This window comes from Carcharhinus amblyrhynchos, chromosome 4 (genome assembly GCF_965287045.1).
Source record: "Carcharhinus amblyrhynchos chromosome 4, sCarAmb.v2.hapA, whole genome shotgun sequence".
Classification (NCBI taxonomy): domain Eukaryota; kingdom Metazoa; phylum Chordata; class Chondrichthyes; order Carcharhiniformes; family Carcharhinidae; genus Carcharhinus; species Carcharhinus amblyrhynchos.
In genome coordinates, this window is record NC_137327.1 from 17,673,757 (window position 1) to 17,694,932 (window position 21,176).

At 43.4% G+C, this 21,176-nt stretch overlaps 1 protein-coding gene across 1 annotated transcript in view; it reads right to left on the reverse strand.

Annotated features, from left to right (window-relative positions):
• The window catches only part of cdh13 (cadherin 13, H-cadherin (heart)), a 971,374-nt gene that overhangs the window by 556,066 nt on the left and 394,132 nt on the right, over positions 1-21,176 (reverse strand). The window contains exon 5 of the mRNA XM_080186753.1: positions 390-539. Within this exon, the coding sequence (XP_080042879.1) occupies positions 390-539 (150 nt within the window). The remainder of the gene's footprint in view (positions 1-389; positions 540-21,176) is intronic.

Consider the following 21,176-nt stretch of genomic DNA (forward strand, 5'->3'; position numbering starts at 1 on the left):
TCCCTGCTTTCTGTCCAATAGCCAATTCTCAATCCATGCCAGTAGATTGCCCCCAATAGCACGTGCTCTCATTATGTTTACCAACCTCCTGGTGCAGTAAGGTAGCAATGCTAAACACTGTGCCACCTGTATTGAATTTCAGTAGGTGACTGTCAAGCTGCAAATACTGCTCACAGGACCTTTCTTCTGGCCTATAAATTACAGTTAAGCAGTTCCTCTTCTAAACTCCTTTTGTAGTTGAAGTTATAATAAAAATGTATGTTTCAGATATCAATCATTGTGTATTAAACTCTTCCAGTGAACGGGATCAATATGCAGTTTTGATTATGTATAGCTGGTAGCAGGGGCCCAATTTTACAAGGAATACGTACAGCATGTGTAATACTTACAATATACATATCCAAATCCTCACGGTCCAGTGAACGGGTCACAATGATCTCTCCAGACTTCTCGTTGATTTTGAAAACACCCTTTGGTTCCTCCTCAACGCCCTTACCATGAAGTTGAAACTTTATGCCATCTTGCCTGTCAGTTATTACCTGGAAAATAATTATAAACATTGTCAGATAAGATCTGAAAGTCACAATTTTGCATTAAATATTGAAAAGCTACACAATAGCAATGTCCCCAATAAATAATAGAACACAAATGTGCCCAGAGCTAATATATCATTCCAATTTTTCGATCTATCCATTTATTATTTCTACGGTACTAGTATTTTTCAGAGTCTATGTTAATTCGTCTCAGAGATTGGACTTTGAAATTCCTGAGGTAAGCGAGGATCTTTTTCAAGGTGGGTTTCTTAAAGAAGACAAAATCTAATGTGGAACTTGAATCTACCAAGGGTCAGCATTTTTCATGAGCTCTACTGCATATCATAATCAGTCATTAGACTGTAATTGAGATAAATGAGTCATGCAACTCATTTTCTGCACTCACACCATTAGCAGTGGCCACTGTTTGGCTTCAAACATTGCTGGGGCCACGAGGGTGGAGAGGTTTGGATATTTAAAAGACCAGTTTTTCCACCCAAACAATCTCCGGGCAAATTGATTGCCTTATTTGAATGGGCAGCAAAAACCAGCAGGACTTAAAAAAAAAGACATTCTCACAGAAGGTTTCAAAGTCCTGTAACAACACTGACACTGCAACAGGAGTGTCGGAATAAATTCCATCTACTCTCCACCAAAATTAAGGTCGTTGGACTCAAAATGGTTACACGGCTATGAACAACGTTGGGTGTCTCTATTTTAATTCTCTCTGTCTTAACTGGGAAATGCCAGAAGTGCTTTCATTAAAGCAGAATATCAATGGATTAGTCAAATCCTTAATTGTTCCACATGATGATAAATCAGTGCTAAAGGCACAAGGCAATCTAAATTGTTTTCTTTCCCATAATAGTACTTCAATTGCCTGCACTCAGTGATTCAAATCCATTGACCTTCCTTTTGTTTATTGTGACAGAATAATTATTACAAGTGTGCTCAGTACACAATTTTTGTCAGATTAAGTTGTGCTCCCTCCGGCAGCTAGGATTTCAAGGATTTATTAAGATTATAAGTGTAGCAATTTGGCAAGGAGATTTAAATATATTGAAGAATTGGCAACCAATTTTAATGCTAAACTTTCACCAAGTGTTTGTCAGAACTTTATTTTCCTTGGGTATTGACTCCAAAAGAGATTAATCCTTCAAAAGTGCGTTGTTCAATAACTCATTTATTATGCCCTGCTAATGTCCATTTCAAGTTGCATTCATCCTACATTGCCGAAAATTGCATTTGACATCTTTCTGGAGTCCAGAAATGCAACGCAATTGACACTAATGAGAATTCCTTTACAAATCTCAGGCCTTAGGTCTTTTCTAGATCTCAATGACGAACTGTAGTGTACAAAATAGTCAGACTACTTTCCATTCCACTATTTTTCTGGTCACACATTTCACATGGCGGGCATTCACACTTATAGAAATATTGCAAAGTTCTTCAAGGCATTTTATTGGCAAAAGGTCTTAAGCGTGCATTGTCTTGGATCAGGAGATACTTCAGCAGCAGACGCGACCTTGAATCTAGTGAGTGCAATCATTTAGCTTGCAAGCTAAAGTGGATGAGGCAATGGCCAAACTAATTGAAAGCAGCTTTGATAAATGAGTGGTAATAATTAAACAATTCTACATGCAATATTCAAGCACTGGTGCCAAGAGTTTGATGTTACTAATAAAATCTAAATGTATTATTGTGCAGCTTATTATATTATACTGGCTGATAGCCTCAGTCCATGTATTTTATGTATGAGCTCTATGGATTCTCATTTGGAGTTTGCAGAACCTAAGTCTAAACAAGTAACTAGAAAGATTGTACAAATAGACAAGCAAGACAGTTTTCCTATTCATAAAAAACGTGTGTGTGCGATAAGGCCCCATATTAACTAATCGTTTAATCAACAATTTATTTTGAAAGCTTGTGTCAGCAAAATTGAACTTGCATTGGAGCAGTTTTTAGGAATCCAAGCTGAGCAGGTTACTATGGTTATGAATGGAAGGGAGAATTTCAGCTCACAGTTCAAGCAAAACAATGTACTGATTCTGAAAATATATTACTCATCCACTCCTCAACACTTGCTCTCAAGTTCACATCATCATTTGATTGTCAAATTAACCGGTAATAATGACCTCATCTTGTTCACGATACCACCTTAAATGTGGCAACATTTCAAACATCATCGCTTGGTTATTTGCACTGCACACTAATTCCATTGCATATTCCACAGGGAAATCAATCTGAGTCAGCAATTTAATTCTTGGTACTACTTGACCGTCGAACCCATGGTAATACCCACTTATTCCAGAACACTTGGTCGCAAATTTGTAAGGAGTCATAACATAACATAACATAAGAAATAGGAGCAGGAGTAGGCCAACTAGCCCTTCGAGCCTGCCCCGCCATTCAGTAAGATCATGGCTGATCTGTCGTGGCTCAGTTCCACATTCCCGCCCTCTCCCCATAACCCTTAATCCCCTCTCTTATCAAAAACCCATCAACCCGCGTCTTAAAAATATTTAGCGAGGCAGCCTCCACCACTTCAACGGGCAGAGAATTCCAGAGATTCACCACCCTTTGAGTGAAGAAGTTCCTCCTCAACTCTGTTCTAAACCGCCCCCCCTTTTATCTTGAGGCTGTGCCCCCTAGTCCTGCTGTCCTTTCTGAGTTGGAAGAGTCTCTCCACCTCTATCCTATCCATCCCATTCATCATCTTATACGTCTCAATGAGATCTCCCCTCATTCTTCTAAACTCTAACGAGTATGGGCAGTGGTGAAGTGAAGCCGCTTTGGGCTGGATTTTGTGAGGTTGACAGTGGTTTCAGTGGGAGAATTGGTAGGAAATTACAAAGAGCCACAGGTGGGAAGTTTAAGGGAGATGTGCGGGGGAAGTCTTTCACGCAGAGAGTGCTGGGTGCCTGGAATGCGCTGCTGGAGGAGATAGTAGAAGCAGGCACATTAGCAACATTTAAGAGGCATCCAGATGGGTACATGAATAGGGAGGGAATAGAGGGATACGGACAGAGTAAGGGCAGGAGGTGTTTGTTTTAATCAGGGCATTATGATCAGCACAGGCTTGAAGGGCTAAAGGACCTGTTCCTGTACTTTACTTTGTTCATTGAAAGCCATGTCAGTTCTGTAGTGGGGAGGCCTGGACAGTATCAAGGCCCCTTTTATTACTTAAACGGCCACATTCAGGACTTCCCCAACAATTGAGGTCCCTACTGGGAGCTGCAGGCCAATCAGAAGCTGGCAACTACTCACCATCGTCACCGCCAGCACCCACATGGTGCCCAGGGATCTCCTGCACCCTAAGCCAAGGGTGATTGAAGGTGGGTTGGGGGTAGCAGGGTGAGGTCATGGAAGGGGGGAGACAGAGATGTCAGAGGCACAGGCAGAAGTGGCTTTCCCAGTAACACTCTCTTCCCGACTTCAGACACAGAGTCCGACGACGAGTGAATCTCCCAGCTCACCCATCGCTCCGTGGAGGCTTCTCGCAAACCCCATGGCCGGAATCTCACCACCTTTCACTCCGGTGGGATTTTCCCACCCCACCACAGTGAATGGAGGTTTGGCTGGCCACCAAAATCTCTGACCTCACTGCAGGGGGAGTGTGGCGTGACCAGCGGTTGAGATCACGCTCCTGGGTTTTGTAATGCAGCCTGAGAGTATGGGAAAGCTGTGGGGTTCTGTTAAAGCAATGAGGCACCACAAAATTGCAATGGGTCATGGATTATTGGTAGCAATTGGCTCATTAATGAAGTTAATTGACATCCAGCCGCCAATGGCCGTGAATCCTGCATCAGTCCCTTTACCTTACAACTTCATCAAGGAAGATTCTCCCATGGCTGGGGAGCTGATGTGGGGTTTTTCCAGTGGGGCCAGGCCACCATGGTTCCTGTGAAGACGGCCTGCAATAAGCCTAGTCCTTAATGCTGATATGGTCGATAATGGTTTCCTTCAATTTATCCATTCTTTTTCCTGTTTCTCGCCTTTATGATCGGGTTTCTCTGCCATTCACGTGAAAGAAATGTTACTAAGTCACGTTGACCAGTGAAACAAAAGATGACTGTCCCAAAATATCTGTTGCATAGCAACAGCAACTACATCAATACCTCATTTGCGTAGCAGAGCCTTCTTTGAAGACAGGCAGAAGGTTTCACTACCTGACCATGATAAATAGGCAGTGTCATCACCAATTACGATCGAGTTCGTCATTTTAATTGGCAGTGCACTGTCCCCAGGAGGGAGAAAACAGATTCAAAAGTATGCAATCCCTGAATAGTTTACCTTACATTGCAAAGATGTGTGCGTATTGTTTTTCTGCTGCATCAGATTACAACACAGATTACTTCACTTCCCAATCACTGTTAGCCAAGCTCAGCTATCTTATAATACCCAATTCATATCAGTAGGTGGACAGTTCATCACTCAGTAAATTCTGTTAGCTGGAGGGTGAATCTGCCAGCACCTTTCCTCTTGCAAAGAACTGAAGCTGCAATCAGCCCAGCCACCTATAATTTTCAGCGCACAAGTGAAGTGGTAATGTATTCGAATGCAATGTGTTTGCAAACACAAAATGGTGCAACAATCACTTCTCGAGAAAACGCAGCTATAATCACAGAAAGGAGAGCCACGCAACCAGGTGGAATATTTTTGCTGAAGCTCTGCCCACAGCTGATTCAGCCAACATTTTTAGAATCGGGGGGGGATTGGGTTGAAGAATCAAAGAATCCCCACAGTGCAGAACGAGGCCATTCAGCCCTTTGAGTTTGCACCGACAACAATCCCATCCAAGCCCCATCTCCACAACCCCACGTATTTATCCTGTTAATCTTCCTAACACTAAGGGACAATTTAGCATGGTTAATTCACCTCACAGCGCCAAAAACCCGAGTTCGATTCTGACCTCGGGTGACTGTATGTGTGGAGTTTGTACATTCTCCCTATGTCTGCGTGGGTTTCCTCCTGGTGCTCCGGTTTCCTCCTACATTCCAAAGATGTGCAGGTAAGGTGGATTGGCCATGGTGAATTGACCTGAACATCAGGGGATTATCAAGGTAAATCCATGGATTATCAGGGTAAATCCATGGGGTTATGAGGATTGGGCCTGGGCAGCAACGCTGTCAGAGCAGGCTTGATGGACTGATTAGCCTCCTCCTGCACTGCAGGGCTTCTATGATTCTATTCTATGATAAGAACATAAGAAGTAGGAGCAGGAGTAGGCCATCTAGCCCTTCGAGCCTGCCCCGCCATTCAATAAGATCATGGCTGATCTGAAGTGGCTCAGTTCCACTTTCCCGCTTTCTCCCCATAACCATTAATTCCCTTGTCTACCAAAAACTTATCTACCCGTGACTTAAATATATTCAGCGAGGTAGCCTCCACCACTTCAACGGGCAGAGGAATTCCAGAGATTCACCACCCTTTCAGTGAAGAAGTTCCTCCTCAACTCCGTTCGAAACTGCACCCCCCCCCCCCTTATCTTGAGGCTCTGCCCTCTAGTCCTGCTGTCCTTTCTGAGCGGGAAGAATCTCTCTACCTCATGATATTTGAGTGTGGGAGGAAATCAGATCACCCAGAGAAAACCAACGCAGGCACGGGGAGAACGTGGAAAATCCATACAGACAGTGACCTGAGGCCAGAATTTAACCCGAGTCTCCGGTACTGAGAGGCAGCAGTGCTAACCACTCTGCCACCATGCCTCCTCTAAAGCTGAGATTGTTTTCTGTGGAACAAAGAGGATTGAGGGGAGATTTGCCAGAGATGATTACAGGTTTAAATATGAAAAGCTGTTCTCAGTAGCTACATTATCCCATGAGCATGAGGACCAGAGGGATGCTGATTTAGTCAAATGATGAAGGGGGATGTGAGGAAGAAAGATTTTTACACAGTGAGTGGCAGTGACCTGGAACTTCCTGCATTCAGAGTGGTGAAAGTGGTGCCAATTAATGAGCTCTGAAGAAAATGGGAGAGACTGTTGAGGGAAATAAATGTGCAGGGTGACAAGGGCAGAGCAGACTGATTGGGTTACTCCGCAGAGAGATAGCAAGGATTCGATGGACCGAATGGGCTCCTTCGGTGCTGGAGTAGCTCCATGGTCAGGATTTTACAACCCCCTCTCCCTCGGTGGGATATTTCAGTCCTGCTCAAGTAAACAGCCATTTAAATGGTCCATAGCATCTGACGGGGGAAGACACTCAGTGCCAGGTCCAAAAAAATCCTGGTCCATTATTTTAATTACATCCAAATGTTGGGTGATTGGCCAGGGCATCTGCTTGCTGCCAAGGGATGTGGAATTGTCCGAATACTGAAGATCCTTAAGAACTGAAAGATATTCTCCTCCACCCAGGAAAACATTCAGGTCCCAGTGTCCCTCCTTTTTTAAAGTCTTTAGGAAAGTGTCTCAGTATTAAACAATTGACAGTGTCCATGACCCAGTCCACATGCACCAGTAGGCATATCAAAACAGCTGCTTTGAAAAGGTCTTGGAGGGTTTAATAAGGATTGAGCCTTCACACCAGAGTGCAGCATAAACAAGGTGAATTTATTCAAGCTTTTACCACATGTATACAGGAGAGGCCTTTCACATCAAGCTCAGAAACACACTGTCGTTTACAGGTCAAAGCACTATGTGCGCATTATCACGTCACAAATGAAACATACATACGACTTCAAAATAGATCACGTAATCGAATGTCACTCCATCCCTTTATTTCCATGTTGCAAATTACGTCAAACTCAGGTTGTGGCCCTCTAGTCTCTGTGGTTTGTCCTGTCACTTGTGGTTTGTTTCAGAACGTCTGTCTTTGTGACATTTTAAGGCTTATGCCCTTACCACCTGCTGTCTGTTCCCTACACTTCTCCTTGTGAGTCATAGTCATACTGCGTGACTGTCTGGTTCTAAAGAGGGTCTTTGACCTAGGTCACTGCCACTGGTTGTCTGTCATGGGTCAAGGATTGATGTACCGATGCTCTCTGGCTATTTCCTCATATGGATGTATTCTGCTCCCTGCTAAAAGGTTATTTTTCATGGTCTTGCAAATTTAGCTAAGATGCTTTATTACTTATATGGATGAATTCTTCTCCTATCTCTCTCATACATTTTGCACTGTGCCATGCTTCACAGCATCTTTCTTTTTCCCATATGTTTTCTCCTTTTTGCACTCTCTTAGCTACCTTTCCTGTCTTCAATAGGTATCTCCAGATTCAATCTTGCCTCAATCTCCTCTGGATTAGAACAATGAACAAAGAACAAAATCAGCCCGGGAAACAGGCCCTTCGGCCCAACAAGCCCACGCCGCCAACAGGACTACAGTCATGAGAACTCCAAGATGGGGTATTGTTTTAGCCATGGTCTAACTGAATGGCAGAACAGACTTGAGGGGCTGAATGGCCCAATCCTGCTCCGATATCCCTATACAAAAACCTTCAATAAGAACAAACACAACTGTCATGTAATGGGTTTTTCTCCCGTAGTTCAGTATTTTGGTAACTGTGCCAATGAATATTTTCTTTTAAATTCCTAATTTAAAACTGGAAGTAAAGCAACCTTCCTCAAGTTCCCTCCTGTGAGACAAGAAGGTGTCATTCTTGTAGCAGTCTCATCTTTGAGCTACAGAAAAGAGACATACATTGAAGCATTCAACAAATGTACTGCAATTGACTAAAGTCAGAGATTTAGAGTCTAATTTATTTCAAATTTATAGATAATGAGAGCAATGATTAAAGGTAAAAATATTTAAAATGTACCTGAAGACTCGCTAATGAAATTAATTTACCAGCCATAAGGAGATGCAGACGTGCGACACAGTTTGACACACTTTGATTTCTCAGTCTTTATTCCAGAGAGAAAACTCTCAGCCTTGTTATTTCTCTTGATGTCCCAGCCAAGTTTGGAATGTGTCATTTGAGAAAGTACAGATAAAGTTCTGTGCCTTACACACATTTTGCATGTGCAATTTTTAAACATCTCAGGGAGATTTGTTTGACAGCGTGCAGAGACTGTTTTACAGGCAGAAACTACAAGTGCTTGGTCACAGATGAGAGGAGTGTTCACTTATCTCAATAATTCTACCAGGTGATGAGAGTTTAGTATTGAGACAAGGTTAAAATAGCAAACCAAAATGAAGCATTGGCAAATAGTTTGCTGTATCTATGGAACTCAGCCAATTGCTGATTCAGTGTATTACTAAGCATGTATCCCAAGACTAAACTGCATTAAATCCAGGATAATAAACAGTTGAGTTAGCAGTATTGCAAGATAATACAACATAATCAAATGATACAGATGGCATAATGCAAAACAGTATTCTGTCTCAGACAGCTTGCAAAGATCATTTGAATTCAATGATTATATTACAGTTGTTTCCAACAGTTGCTCCCTTGTTTCCTGTAATCAGTATGTTGTATATGGAAAGAGTCGAAGCTTAGCCTTGGAGTGTGTGTTCTGATTACAACATTCAGACAAGCACACATGTGCACACAGCATATACACACAAAGATATTGTACGTGTACAGATTATAGTTAATCTATAATTGTCAGTCTCCTACATGGCAAGCCTTTGGTTTCTTGAGATGGGTTCAATGACAAAGCTTAAGTGAGAATCTTGCAAAGCAAAGGACTCACAAATGATGGCAGGGGATTTCTCGCAGTCAGGTATCTCGGAGATATTTGAAATTGGAACAGGTTAACTGTTTTGGCTGCTTGAAGACTTGTACTTATTTTCAGAGTCTGGTTCTCAGACTGACTGTCAACTGATGTTTCTTTGATTTGTCAATGCTCTTCTGCCACCGGCCCAGATCCCTTCTGGACCCTGGGCTAATAAAGGATTGCAGTAACAGAAGGCAGTTTTGGTCTATTGATCAATGGTCATTGTCCACACGGAAAGGCTTCGAGCTAAAATGCCTTTGATCTCGAATAGGAAATAGATGGGTGTTCTTTCACTCCGAACTCGTGGATAACAGCTCTCATCAGTTTTCTTTTGATAAATTGCAAAACAGAAGACACAGAGTTAGGGGTCCGCTGACTTTGTGCTTTCAGTAAGCTGTGAACAATGTGAAGTTTGAATTCCAAGGATAGCATTCAATATGGAATGTCCATCCCACAAAGAGGTCATTGATGTACAACAGGAGATAGAATGGAAACCATGGGTATGATTTTCCCCATAGACTTCAGTACCCTGTGGTCAGATTGAAAGTTGGGGGGCAGGGGGGTGGGGGAGTGTGTGCTTTGTGGTGATGGTGGTGGTGGTCAGAGGCCTGCATTATGTACAAAAGTCACTTTTCTGATTTTCCTCAAATTAATGTGCAAAGGGCAGGCTCAACATCCTGTAGGCTCAGGAGCTGGAGGAGCAGAGGTTTTACCATTTGAAATGGAAGCATAGTAAGTGAGAGGGCACTTCAAAATGGAGGCAGCTTCTCTCCACTTCTTTAATTTCACATCATTAAATGGATTTTGCAGCCAGACCACACACACTGTAAATGTAGGTGGATGAGGAGCCCATGGACAGGACAGCCTGCAGTTGTTGCAACCAAACAGGGCCTCTGAATCTACCTGGAGAATTAGCACTTCAGTTCTACTGCTGAGAGGCTGCCTGTAGGCAACTAACCTGGCTGCCCCACCCACAGGAACCTGAAGGCCAAGTGTAGTTTCCCAGTTGACCACCATTAATTGGTCCTAAGTGACTCTATATGACTCGTGTTGGCTATTTACTCTGCTGCAAACCCCATCCCAAACAGGGCCCGCAAATAGATTCGAGCCGGGAACTGGCTGGTGGTTACTTTACTACCCGCCCACCTCTGTTCTCAGCTGATTAGGGCCCCATCAATCTACCAAAATCACAATCTAATACAGGAGCTGCATTTCAGATATTTTCACAGATTAGGGCAGTGGAACCTCATCCCAGACTCTCCAAGATAACTAGTGTCTGCTGCATGTAGAACTCAGAGGCTCAACCATGGAATCTGTCATCCTCCATAGCCTCATATGCTGGATGGCTACTGGTCAACCAGAATGGAGATGCTGGGCCGAATGGCCTCCTTCAGTGCTGCACATTTTCTATGATTCTATGACACTATTGTGTTTGTTGCACTACAGTTCATGGATGTCCAACTGGCAGGTTGGCATTGTGTTAGCATTGCTGCCTCACAGTGCCAGCATTCAATTCCAGTTGTTTGGAGTCTGCACATTCTCACCGTGTCTGCGTGGGTTTCCTCTGGGTGATCTGGTTTCCTCCCACAGTCTGAAACACATGCTGGTTAGATTGATTGTCCCTGCAAAATTGCCCCTCAGTGTCAGGAGAATTAGCAAGGTAAATCACTGCCATTATAAGGATAGGGTCTAGGTGGGATTGCGGTCGGTGCAGACTCGATGGGCCAAAGGGCCTCCTTGTGCACTGTAGGGATTCTACAATTTAGTACTATCTTACTCTCCTCTGTGACTGTCAGAAATAAAATTGTGAGACAAAGTTCAAATCAAGTGCAAGCAATTTACTTTCCTGTAAGTGACATGGGTATCCACCTATACTGTATTCAGCCATAATGCCATCACTGAATCAGAATTTATGGTGCGTGCTTTCGAGAACCTATTATTTTACTCCTCCTGAGAAGTAAGTGAGATGAATCACTGCGAGTGGTAGGCTCTTGTGATTGGATGGTCCTGTGATTCCTTTGACTGGGTTAGGACGTGGCCTTCTGTTTCCTCTGATAGCCCTGGAGCACTCCATGACTTGCACACAGACTCCATTCCCTGCCTCCACATTTTATTAACTCCACTGTTCATTTTTCCAGCCAGGCACTTTGTGCCTCAAATTAACAATCCAACCAATTTCACAATTTCAACCAATCGAATCTGTTAGTTTTTTTCTGGAGCCTGCTCCTTTTTTTGACCTCCATATTTGGCCAGTCGCCTTTCGAATAAATACTTCCTTTTTTTTAAAAAGGCTCTCGCCTTTGATGTTGCTGCAACAATGCTGCAATATGCAAGCTCTCAGCACCAGTCGAAGTTAGCAATCGATCAGCTTATCTCGGCTTGGTTGAACACAAAACATGGGCTGCCTGTTTGCTGTGTGGTTCCTTGTACATTGCGCGAGAGGGAGTGAAGCTCAGAATATGTCAACCCACAGTTAAACTCAGCAATATATGAATGCAATTGTGTTTTAAGTTGCACAAAATAGAACTAATAATGTATCTGTTGGCTTGTTCTTGCTAAATTTCTCTGCTTGCTGTTTGAACAAATGCATTAATCCAATTTGGCCTACCAGCTCTGTTGAATTTCTTTAGTAATATTGCACGGCTTGTTTTCAAGTCATATGTCAGACAGAGTTAACCATATACAAATGCAGGGTGGATACAAATCCAGCCCTTCACACTGCCGAGATTTTCTGGTCCCACTGCAGTGAACAGAGATTTGGCTGAGTGTCAAATTCTCCATCCTCACTTGCAACGGCAGCAGGGTGTGAATGGCCGGGAAGATCACGCCCACAGTTCTTGAATGAATTTTTGCTTCACAAAGTATCATTTTGGAACGGGAATATCTTTCATTATCAGCATCAACTTTTCAACATATCACCCAGAGTGAAGCAAAATAGTGCTCCTTCTCAAACAAAAACAAAGAATGTTGGAAAAAGTACTCAGCGGTTTGGGTTGCAGCTGTATACAGAGATAATCAGGCAGAACCTACTGGTCTCTCTGGTGACATGCTCGGAGCTGAGAAGTGTGTTTAATTCGGCAGACTATTGATGTATCAGAACCCCACCACCTTCCCGTCTCAACCAGTTCTAGGCAAGAAAGTACATGGTCGATCTTGACTGCCAATTGAGGGCCTTAAATGACCAACCAATTACCTCATCAATTATGAGTCTCATCCCACTGTCATTGGTATTAATCCAGCAGCAAGTAGGCCTGTTGCCAGGTGGCGTGAGCGATAACTACAACTGTATAGCCAGCTTGTCATCTCTGGGGTTGAATGGATGGATGAAACTTCTACTCTGAGCTGAATCCTACGGAAAAGCTGTTGCTTATGGCTCAGTGAGTCTTCTAGAAAGGAGGCAGCAAGGATCTCTCTGCGCCTGACCAGCCAGCAGGCAAAACCCCTGCTCAACAAGATTGCTTCCAAAGTAATCAGTTTTGACCACTGGGGTTGGTGGGACAAGGACCAAATGGATGGTCTCCAATGTGATGGAAGGCAGAACCGTCTGGGTGACAGTAATGTTGGTTGTCCAAGGCCAAAGGGAATGGAGGATGTCTTGCACAGTCCCACTGCACCCGTGAGAATGGCCTGCCTGGCCATGGGTATGGGTCCACATTGATTATGTTGATTTACTCATGAGGACAATGTTTCTGCTCAATGTTAATCCACACTAACAGGATGGACATTTTTGAGGTCAACTCTCCTACGTTGCACGCTACCACTGTAGGATTAACACAGAATCATAAAATCACTACAGTGCAGGAGGAGGCCATTCGCACCATTGAGTCTGTACTGACAACAATCCCACCTGTTAACTCCACATATTTACCCTACTAATCCCCCTGACAATAAGGGGCAATTTACGATGTCCAGGCAACCTAACCCACACATCTTATACCAATGCTTTTTCACACACAGAACACCTTAAGTCCTAATATCTGACAATGGAACAGTATTCACAAGTGCTGAGTTCAAAACTTTACTGCACTCAATGGTATCAAGCACATTAGACCTGCACCTTACCACCCACCATCTAATGGAAGGGTTACAAGAGCCATCCAACCTTTTAAGTCTGGCCTAAAGAACAAAAGGGGGACCCAGAAGGAGGGACCCAGAAGACCAGATGTTTATAATTTACATACACGATTTGGAGTTGGGGACCAAGTGTAGTGTGTCAAAATTCACAAATGACACTAAGATGAGTGGCAGAACAAAGTGTGCAGAGAACACAGAGTCTGCAAAGGGATGTAGATAGTCTAAGTGAGTGGGCAAGGGTCTAGCAGATAGAATACAATGTTAGTAAACGTGAGGTCATCCATTTTGGTAGGAATAACAACAAAATGGACAATTATTTAAATGGTAAAAAATTGCAGCATGATGCTGTGCAGAGGGACCTGGGTGTCCTTGTGCATGACTCACAAAAAGTTGGTTTGCAGGTGCAACAGGTAATTAAGAAGACAAATGGAATTTTTGTCCTTCATTGCTAGAGGGATGGAGGTTAAAAACAGGGTGACTATGTTGCAGCTGTAAAATGTGCTGGTGAGGCCTGTGTACAGCTTTAGTCTTACTTGTTGTGTTTATTTATTTTTTACTTATTTGTCACAAGCAGGTTTATATTCACATTGCAATGAAGTTACTGTGAAAATCCCCGAGTCGCCACACCCCGGCGCCTATTCGGGTACACCGAGGGAGAAAACTTAGCATGGCCAATTCACCTAATCTGCATATCTTTGGACTGTGGGAGGAAACCAGAGCACCCGGAGGAAACCCACACGGACACAGGGAGAATGTACAAACTCCACACAGAGTGTGACCCAAGGCCGAATCAAACCCGAGGCCTTAGCGCCGTGAGGCAGCAGTGTTAACCACTGTGCCACCATGCTGGCACTGGAGGAGTGCAGAGACTCACTAGGTTGATTCCAGAGTTGAGAGGGTTGGTTTATGAGGAGAGACTGAGTAGTCTGGGGCTATACTCATTGGAATTCAGAAGAATGAGGGGAGATCTTACAGAAACAAATAAGATTATGAAGGAAATAGATAAGATAGAGACAGGGAGGTTGTTTCCGCCGGCAGCTGAAACTAGAACTCGGGGCATGGCCTCAAAATAAGGAGGAGCAGGTTGAGGACTGAGTTGAAGAGGAAGTGCTTCACACAAAAGGTTGTGAATCTGTGGAATTCCATGTGCAGTGAAGCAGTTGAGACTACCTCATTGAATGTTCTTAAGGCAAGGATAGATCAATTTTTCAACAGTAAAGGAATTGAGGGTTATGGTGAGTGGGCGGGTAAGTGGAGCTGAGTCCACAAAAAGATCAGCCATGATATTATTGAATGGCAGAGCAGGCTCGAAGGGTCAGATGGTCTACTCCTGCTCCTAGTGCTTACGTTCTTATGTTTTGAATCTCATCCTCCCTTCTTGGCTACTGGACCACTGAGTTGTTAATGAACCGGCATCTCAGAATGAGACTGAGCCTCGTGTTTCCAAATTTGCTGGGATAAGTAGAGGCCAGCCAAAAACAGAATAAAAGAACTTGTATTTATGTAGTGCTTTTCACATCCCAAGGCATTGAGCAGCCAATAATTACTTTTGAACTCTTACTGTGTAGGCCAACACAGCAGCCAGTTTGTACACAGACATTAGGCCAACAAGCACTTGATCTACTTTGGGTGGTGTTGGTTGAGGGGGTTCCAGGAAAATTCCCTTATTCCCTTCATGCCATGGGATCTTTTATACCTACAAGTACAATGCTGTATCTGAAAAGCAGAACCTCTGAACATGTACCAGTCCCTCCATACTGCAAAGAAGTGTCACCATAGGTTTCACACTCAGGTCTTAGACAAGACTTTAAGTCATGACTTGCTGACTGAAACTTGAAATTGTTACCTTTGAGCTAAGCTGCTATTTCACAGAAACAACATAACCAGTTTTTTAAAAATTCATTAATGGGACATGGACGATGCTGGTTGGCCAGAATTTATTGCCTATCTCTTGTTGCCCTTGAGAAGGTGGTGGTGAGCTGCCTTCTTGAATCGCTGCAGTCCATGTTCTGTGGTTTGACCCACAATGCCGTTCGGGACGGGATTCCAGGATTTTGACCCAGCGATTGAGAAGGAATGGCTGATATACTTCCAAGTCAGGATGGTGGGTGGCTTGGAGGGGAACTTGCAGTCGGCGTGTTCCCATGTATCTGCTGCCCTAGTCGTTCTAAATGGAAGTGGTCATGGGTTTGAAAGGTGCTGTCTGAGGAACTTTGGTGAATTTTAAATCAGTAAAATGCTATAATAGGAACTAAAAACCAATTCTTGAATGCCTTCACTATTTATGTTGTACATTTTTAAGATGGCATGCCATGAAAATAATGTTGGGCAAAAATTGTATAGACTGAGGGGTAAAGGTCAGAAAGAAATGATGTGGAGATGTTGGCGTTGGACTAGGGTGGACACAGTAAGAAGTCTCACAACACCAGGTTAAAGTCCAACAGGCTTAAAGGAGCAGTGCTCCAAAAGCTCGTGATTCCAAATAAACCCGTTGGACTTTAACCTGGTGTTGTGAGATGACTTACTATCAAAAAGAAAGGTTTGGGCCTTTACAAAAGTTCATTTCTAAATGGTATTATGTACATTTTTCTTTTTTTAACACTCTAAATATACTACCTACAGAAATCAGAAAGGTGCCGAAAATCCTGCTACCATTGAATTAGAGCCCATACTCCAGCCCAAGATTCTCAGACTTCTTAAAAGGGAAAAAAAAAATCAGTTGCATAATGTGAATCAACTTTTGTGAGGGATTTCTAAAAGAATTTGTTTCGCCAACTTAGCTTTAAAGGCAGTGGATGCAGCATCAAGCTGAAATGTTCATGACTGACTTCAATAAGTAGGCTTATGGGCCTGTACTCGTTGGAGTTTAGAAGGCTAAGGGGGGATCTTATAGAGACTTACAAGATAATGAAGGGGCTAGATAGGGTAGAGGTAGAGAGATTCTTTCCACTTAGAAAGGAAACCAGAACTAGAGGGCACAGTCTCAAAATAAGGGGTGGGGAGGGGGGGTGCAGTTTAGAACAGAGTTGAGGAGGAACCTCTTCTCTCAGAGGGTGATGAATCTCTGGAATTCTCTGCCCATTGAAGTGGTGGAGGCTACCTCGTTGAATATGTTTAAGTCATGGGTAGATAGATTTCTGATAGATAAGGGAATTAAGGGTTAGGGGGAGCAGGCGGGAAAGAGGAACTGATCCACTTCATATCAGCAATGATCTTATTGAATGGCGGGGCAGGCTCGAAGGGCTAGATGGCCTACTCCTGCTCCTATTTCTTATGTTCTTACAAATTTTGCAGGTGAGGGTGGGTACATGGAGATGAGGTACAGATCTAGTGGAATTGTAGAACAAGATCAAGGGGCTGAATGGCCTCCTCCTGTTCTTATGCTAAAATCTGTTTTAAATTGGACTTGGTACAACCATGCAACAAAAACAAAATCATTGTCAACTACCACCATCTGTAATTTGGGAAAATGCCCGCAGTGTTGTGAAAAATATATGCAGTAAGTAGGAAATATAACGAGGCGGAACCATTTACTGCTCAGCACAAATGAAATGGCGATCTCATCAGCCACCTGAAAATCAATCCTGTTTCTTTTTTAAGTGGTTTAAAGAGCAATGAAAAGGATGCATGTATCCAGTAAGTGCACACCATTTACAGGCCCTAGCACACTTCCATTACTGTCAAAAGCAAAGCTGCAAACAGGACAATTTGTTCTGATGCCTTTCACTCATGTCGGCTGATCCAACCTCAGAACAAGCATAAAAGCTGCAGGAGCATGTGAAAGGATCATCAGTGAAATGAGTTTTGATCCTCTCCTAGGGCGTTGCAGTTCACAGTACTGATACTACCCTGGTGGATCAGTGTTTAAATGAAGTTAATATGGATCACCATTCATTTATCACCAGGCTCACCGTCATGTTACCTTTCAACGCAAACAACTCAATAGATGTCAATACGTTTCAAAGCCTTGCTCAGGAATAAAGCTTCCAACGCCAAGAAAAGTCACAAGGTCAAAAGAATGTTGTGTTTCGGTTTCTCATGCAAAATGATACCTGCCCTAAACTGCAACTGGGAAATTCAATCAAATTCTCGTGTCTATCTCGCCGAATCAGCAATGGTTCAGCACATTGAATTCTGATTACCTCTAGGTTTTGACAGGGAAGTCAAAATCAACAGCATGGAATAACTACCAGTCAAGGTGGTCACAGAGTCATTTTCACTTTCTAATCTAAACATATCCACCACTAAATACCATTCCATTTCCTCAAATTTTAACTAAGAATTAAAACAAAAAAGGAAGACATAACTATTGAGTCCACATTTCGCGACAGAATATCATTTTTATCTTTAAAATGGGTACTGTGAATTTATACAAAGTAATTGGGAAGTATCCTGAAGCATTCCTGGTACAGTGAGGCGGCATGGTGGTACAGTGGTTAGCACTGCTGCCTCACAGCGCCAGGGACCCAGGTTCAATTCTGACCTTGGGTCACTGTGTGTGTGTGTGTGTGTGTGTGTGTGTATATAAGAGTTTGCACTTTCTCCCCGTGTCTGCAAGGGTTCCCTCCAGATGCTCCAGTTCCTTCCCACAGTCCAAAGACATGTTGCCTAGTTTGATTGGCCAAGTTAAATTGACCCTTGTGTCAGGGGGGATTAGCAGGGTAAATGTGTGGGGTTACGGAAATAGGGCCTGGGTGGGATTGTAGCCGGTACAGACTCGATGGGCCGTAAAACCTCCTTCTGCAGTGTAGGAATTCTATGTTCCAAGAAAGTCTCAGGAAGATTAGAGGCACTAGGGCCGAGATTTATACGGACCCAGAGGCCCAAGCTAAATTCTTCAAGGCACAATGGACACCCTAAGCCCCATGTACCAAAGTAGAGGCTGAATTTGAGTATCTAAAGGAACTTGGCATTACACGCCCAGCATAATTTGCTGAATGGGTCATGCCAGTAGATCCAGTTTTAAGACTTGGCAATTTGGTACATATTTCCACCTACAGGACAGAAGGAGGCCATTCAGCCCATCAAGTCTGTACTGTCCCCAATCCCATAACCCTCATTTACCCTGTTAATTCCCCATGACACTCATGTCAATTTAACATGGCCAGTCAACCTAACCTGCACATCTCTGGAGTGTGGGAGGAAACAGGAACACCCGGAGGAAACATACACAAACACGGGGAAAACATGCAAATCCCATATTGACAGTAACCCCCAAGTCGGGAATTGAACCTGGACCCCTGGCTCTGTGAGGCAGCAATCTAACTTCTGTGTCACCGTGCTGCCATACAAAATATAAATTAACCTGTTGTGTTGTATCTTTTTTGTGGGATGTGGATGTTTTTTGCAAGTCTTACATTTGCTGCCCTTGAAATAAGTAGCAGCCATATTGCTGTAGGTCTGGAATCATGTGTAGATCAGACCAGGTAAAGATATCAGACTTCCTTTCTCCCCAGGGCATTCGTGAACCAGATGGGTTTTTACATCAACTATAGTCTCTCAGTCATTATTGCCAAAACTACTTTCAATTCCAGGTTTGTTAATTAAATTTAAACTTCACCGAGTTGGCGGCCAGCAGACCCTCTCGCTTAGACAGATACGCTATGCCGTACATAGAAGACTTGTATGCAAAGCTGGCTGGGGGTGGGGGGGGGGGGTCACACATTCTCCAAATTAGAAAAGAGACATGCCTACTTCCAACTAGAGCTTGATGTGTCATCCAGGAAGTCTGCCACCATAAATACTCACAAAGGGCTGTATGAGTATACTTGTTTGCGCTTTGGGGTATCTTCACCTGTGCCATTTTTCAAAGACTGGCAGTCTACCTGGATGTCATTTTAATCTCAGGAGCTACTACAAAAGGAAAGTGTGGAGGAGACCTTTTGGGTTTTCTCTGATGCTGCATCCAATTAAAAAGTGTGTTCCAGGTCAATGAGGTAAAGTACCTCAGGTACAGAATTGACAAAGATGGATTACACCCTGTTGAAGAGAAGGGAAAGACCATTGAAGGGGCTCCAGCTCCAAGGAACTCAACAGAGTTGAAATTTTTCCAAGGTCTCATAAATTACAATGGAAAATTCATATTGAACTTGGTGACCCTGCTGGCAACCCTCCATGTACTATTCAAAAAAAAATCAGAAATGAGTGTGCCACACGAGAAAGACTTTGCAAATGTCAAACAATTGCTGTTGACAAATATACTTTCCCATTATGACCCCCTGAGACCACTCATTACAACCTGCGATGCTTCCCCCTATAGGATAGAAGTGGTATTATAGCCTGCACATGCCAGCACCTACCTTAATAATGTGAAACTTCACTCCTGCTATTCTGGATTGACTTCTGCATTGATGCTATGTGATGGACATGTGCATTAACCAGACTTAAAAATTAGTCACTCCTCGGCTACTGATTGGATCATCACCATTTCAGTCCAACCTTCAGGGCGCGATAAATGTGGTCTTGTCGGTACACTCACACCCTCAGAACAAAGTCATATAGTTTCCAATCCTTTACACAGTAGCTCAGAGTCCAGAACCAAGTGTTCCCTGCATTCTGCTAAACAATGCTGCAATATTCCATCAGCAGATGTACTTATGTAGAAATTTGGTGCTGGCAATAAAGGAATGACAGAATAGCAAAGCCACTACAAATGGAGTTCCAACTGAAAAGGTTGAAATTGAATCCCCTGAGGGAATATCTGTGGTCTGTCAACTGGAAAGATTAGCCTGAATAGGCCAGGTGAAGAACAACTCTTGATAGCACTTGGAAAGATAGCATAATAGTTGCATGGGATGAGAATTCTTTGAATTTGATCTGTGCTGCAGGTTAAATAGCATTGTTTCCTCTTGCCATCATTTTTCTTAAGGCTTGTTGAGTGACCTAAAGGGAAAATGCTATTATACCTGTCATTGCAATGCTTCAACACGTTTCATTTCATATTATTCTTTGCGCTTTTTCTCATTGCATGTCTGTAAAAACAGCAACTCCAAGGTTAGTAACTTCCCAGTTGGCATTGTCAGGATGTCAAATGGATGAGAACTGCTTTAAGGGAGATATGCAAGGGAAGTTTTTCACACAGCAAGTGGTGGGTGCCTGGAACGCACTGCCAGAAGCGGAGGTGGAAACAGGCACATTAGCAACATTTAAAAAGCATCTGGATGGGTACATGGATAGGGAAGGAATAGACAGATAGGAACCAAGTAAGGGCAGAAGGTTTTTCTTTAGTTAGGGCATTGTGATCGGCACAGGTTAGGAGGGTCATAGGGCCTGTTTCTGTGCTGTACTTTTATTTGTTCTTTGTTCTTATCTATCCTTTGGTGGAATTCTTTATTGCAAGGATAAGACAGCAGTGAAGAAGGTAACAAAGACTGTTAATGTAGGGGGTGCTTGTGTAACATAAATGAGCAGGTACATCAAAGCACTGAGCAATCAAACTGTATCCCCAAGGGCACTCCTTGACAAGTGAAGCTGTAAGGGATGAGAGCTGGTCTTCTCGTGGAAGGCTGCAGAGCCCTGCGACAAACTCAGTTATCCAACCTGCAGACACACCAGCGGGTTCACAAGTCATCACATGGTTTGGATTCAGCTGTTGTTGTTTCTGCTCTCAATTACATGCAGGACTGCATTTTGTTCATTCTCATAGTTGGTCAATGGGGAGGATCGGAGGGTTTCTTCCTGCTGAACTGGCCGGTCTCACAACTTTGCATCCAGTTGGCTGAAGCTCTACGAGCCTTGTTGCAAATGCCTGGTTTGTGCACTGCTCCTCACACAGTTCCAGAAAGCTCAGTCCAGACCCTGTTGGCTCAGTGAGGTCTTATGTGGTCCAACCTCAACTTATAACTTCGGAGGCAGGACACCTAATTCATTGTGCTGTGTTTCTACACTTGCTTCTCTTCATGCAGCCAGATTGA